This window comes from Sinocyclocheilus grahami, unplaced genomic scaffold (genome assembly GCF_001515645.1).
Source record: "Sinocyclocheilus grahami isolate Dianchi unplaced genomic scaffold, SAMN03320097.WGS_v1.1 scaffold4088.1, whole genome shotgun sequence".
In the NCBI taxonomy this organism is placed as follows: domain Eukaryota; kingdom Metazoa; phylum Chordata; class Actinopteri; order Cypriniformes; family Cyprinidae; genus Sinocyclocheilus; species Sinocyclocheilus grahami.
Window position 1 is genome coordinate 9,036 of NW_015509093.1, and position 4,319 is coordinate 13,354.

General features: G+C 37.1%; 1 protein-coding gene across 1 annotated transcript in view; it reads right to left on the minus strand.

Annotated features, from left to right (window-relative positions):
* LOC107576646 (sialoadhesin-like) overlaps window positions 1-4,319 on the minus strand; it is a gene marked incomplete at both ends in the record, with an annotated part of 16,767 nt that overhangs the window by 8,976 nt on the left and 3,472 nt on the right. Inside the window, one exon of the mRNA XM_016262788.1 lies at window positions 332-709. Within this exon, the coding sequence (XP_016118274.1) occupies window positions 332-709 (378 nt within the window). The remainder of the gene's footprint in view (window positions 1-331; window positions 710-4,319) is intronic.

Sequence of the window (4,319 nt, forward strand, 5' to 3'; positions counted from 1 at the left end):
CAGAACTAACTTCCCTTTTCTTAGAAACGTTTTCATTTTTTTTTTACTAACTAGTCTTGAGGTCATTTTTTGTGATGTGTGAAATTAGTTCCTCTATGAACACATTTTACAACGCTGTACAGCCAGAAAGTATCCAAGCCTCTTTGTCTGCATTTTTAGCAATATTTTACTTTACATTGTAAATTAATTTCATAAAATGTTTTGATGTTTGATGTTTTGAAAAATGTAAACTTGGAAGAAGCATTTTCTTATGTCCATTGTTACTGACCACACAATATTTCACTACAGTCACAGATATTACAGTGTAAGTATTCCAAGAATATTTACATACCATCAACAAGGACTGTAGAGGTGACATCATAAAATTTGTAGGTGCGCCATCCAACATTTTCAGGGTCAATCCATGCATATATTTTCTCTCCATGGTGGGACAGTTCCAGTCCGGTAATCAGCAGACTGCAATCCCCTGATTTTCTATATAAATTAGTTTTGCCTTTGAATTTCTCAATGACATCGCTTGGATGCAAAGGATCGTAAACTAAAGGATAACCTTTAGAGACCCACTGATACCACACAACTCTAAGTGGGTTTGTGGGTGGGTTTGATGTATAGCTGAAAGAACATGGTATAACCAGACAGGAACCTTTGAGGCCGTGAATTTCCTTTGGCATTCTCACTTCCCATCCCAAAGCATCATACAGCAGAACACCTGTGGGATAAAAGTTGAAGAACATTAATGGCTGTGTGGTAGATTAATTAAACTAAAAAAAAAATGTCTTTATTGTTTTAAATCAATATATTTTCTGCTTTCAATCACAAAAATACTTCATAGTATGCATTATCTGCTGTAAAGTGATTTGACTGGCAAATGTTTTCCGTGCAAACCTACTTTAAATTACGTGTTGTTTTGGTGTGTGTTTTGCTAGGTCTTTGGATGTGGACTTGTTGTATCATATCACTTCATACATACAGAGGGTGAGGCCCACCTTGAAACACTTTACAATGGCATAAACGCACCATGTCTCTATCTGTAATTATTATAGGTTATGAATGAATGGATTAGAAACATCCATGGATGGAAACTCATCATGGGTGAAAAAGGTGACATCCCTTAATGCACAGCTCTATTTTTGATATCGGCTGTCACTGTCAATCATAGCAATGATTCGCGGCACAATTTGGCAGATTCACTCGTAACATTTTTTACACTCGCATTTGTCATTCCTGAAACAGTATACGTGGACGTTTGGCCCCTAGACTAACAAAACTTTTCTTCAAACTGTGAATTAAGTATGTAGAGAAACCAAGTGGGCGCTTCCCTTATAGCGCAAATGGCCGAGCTCACTCGTGCGAAAACTCCTGATATTATCGATAACTAACTACACAATGAATATCTTATTTAAACACTTTCTTTTTGTCTTGTTATAATAGGAAGATCTGTGAGCTTGTAGAACTCCGTAAACTTGCGAAAACAAAAATGAATTGGCCAGTGCTTTCAACAGAGATGCCTGTGATTGGCTACAATACTCAACGCTGCAAAAACACATTGTAAATAAAAACTTTCGGTATGTTTTGCGTTGTTTATGGATGCTCAAATCGGTCAGACCAAGAAACCACAATGAGCTTTTATAGTTTACGAAAATGTGTTGTTCATAAGGGGAGAAATAATGGGGATAGTGCTTGTGTGTGCAAATGGTCTAGGATATAATAATAAATTAAGATATACGAAATATATAAATAGATATGGCACATATCTATTGTGTCGTAGACACAATGGATACAAGATATTACATGTGCAGTTTAGAGAGCTTCATTGATTATAACGAACATTGTGAGATAAACTGAAGTGAGTGACAGCTTTTTAGTGATTATATGGAAGCGCTACTTGCTTTCTAGGCTATAATCAATACAGAATTTGAATAAAAGTTTTGTTTTACGTGCTGCTAACAGGACCAATGGCCACATACCCTGTACATGCAGCAAAGTTTCAGGAATGATATATCCCGCATCCCATATAAATGCAGGATTCATTTAGCTTGTTTGCCATCAGAGTTAGTTGCTTAGCCTATATCAACTGCCTCGTTGGCAGGCAAGTATTTCAGTTTAGCTGAAAAATCGCTCCTCTTCATAACATAAGGATCTTGTCTAACATATGTTGTGATTTTCTGTTAATAGACCCTTTTCGTGACAATGCCACAATTACGTCACAGCATTAGCTGGAGGCAAAAAACAAAGGAATACCTGGAGGTGGCCAATACAAACCAGCATAGAGTCGGCTATACATTAGGAGCTTAAAAAAGTGTCAGAATCGATGGAGTAGAGGCTCCAATTAGAAATTTTATCACATACCTGCTGCCATTGCCAGACAAAAGAAAATGACGACAGCTGTAATAAAATGAGCGGACTGGACAGAAACGATCATCAAAAATGCTTGCGTTTGCAGCGCACACTTAATATCAGTTAAGGTTAAATAAACTGTTGTCTTTTATGGATTATGGTTTGGTTATGAGTCTAAAGATTTCTCATGCATGCCCACCTAATCAGAAATTGGGGAATAAGTTAACTAACGACCAGTGGCTAAACATAAAGGAAGTCGCTTGTGTCGTCTCGCTTACTTTCTACTTTTCCAATTCTGCACGATTAATCAAATGCGATTGTCATGCACATCTTGTCAGTAAATCCGGTTCTGTAATCAGTAGTATATCTCCAGCACGTGCTTTCAGATGGAGCAGCATTTATTACACAGAGGAAGTTTTCCTGCAAGTTTGGTCTAATCTGACTAGGGCTGGGTGATAATCGATATATCGAGATCGCAGTAAAATTTGTCGATAACGATGATAAAGTTTGGACATTTTTACTCGATATGAATTAATCTAACAGTTTATCAAACAGCGTAAGTAAAGGCGACAACTAGTCAGTGCATGTCACTAATAAGTCTGCATGTTGTGTCTGTGTGAAAGAATGGCATGGTTTCATCTGACATACGATGGAAGGCGGACGGGGCCAAAAGTCTTTAAACGGAACATGTGAAATGTGACAGTGTCAACACGCATGTAGGCAATGGTTTTGATGGCACTGTATAAAGTTTTTCTGTGTGTGTAAGATATGGGAAATGTTGTATATGATTTTATTTGGTTGTGGAAAACAAACTTGGAGAAATAAATGAAGTAGAAGCAATGCTTTCATGTTCCTGGGTCAATACATAAACAAAATGTTAATAATGGATGAATTGCAGCATTGCTTTAGTTTATCAACTAAATTGTAGTTTTTCATTATATATATAATTAATTTTTTTTCATCCCTTGTCTTCTTCTGAAGCACATTAACCTGTGACACATAATTTTTCATTCTTACCTTCTCAATTGTCTTTTGTAGAGAAATGGAAAAATAACCTTTTATCAAGAAGAGAAAAAAAAAAATAAGAGAAGTGAGAGAAAGGAGAAGCATATTCACAAAACTCAGTATTTTGATGTGAGTTCCACCCCCAGGATGAAACATATTTCCTTGGTCTTATCTCTGACAAAAAGGTCTGTTTTAAGACCTTTATAATACACGAGTGCTAATTATGTGTACTATAAAATTACTATATGTGTAACACAGCTAGTCATCTGAATTTATTATGCCTGATTAGGATTATACATGTTTCCTTTCACAATCATTGTTACAAAGAATATTATTTCCAAAAACATTTGGTTTAATCACAATCACAAATTTGATTAATTCAGTAACAATATACTGTCAATGATTCTGTAAGAATTGTGAAACAAATTTGCATTAATGTATACAACAACACAGTTTACTATTTGCAACATTGCCACTGTCACGAATCCGGTCTATGAACTTCCATCTGCTAGCCACCAGAGGTCACCCTTCCACTACTATGGATTCTTGCACCACACTACTGTTGCACTTTACCCGGACTACAGTTCCCATCATCCATTGCACTGATTACACACACACAGTTGATTGCACACAGCACTGGTTGCACACAGCTGTCATCAATCACACCTTCCCTATATAACACTCACTCTGATCCCCGTCAAGCTGCCGAGTATTGTTTAACACATATCACTCTTCTAGCGATAGCGGCATTACGGAGCCCTTCCTAGTTCCTAGTTCCTAGTTCCTAGTTCCTAGTTCCTAGTTCCTAGTTCCAGTTCTAGTCTAGCCACTTTGTGTTGCCTTGCTGTCTGTTTCCTGACCTTCTGCCTGTGTTTATTGGATTACCCCTCTTGTCAAGCCCTCTGGATTCTGTTCGCTGATCGAAAATCCACGTTAGCTCTAGGAATACTCTTGTGTCTTGCCCTCTACATATCTGT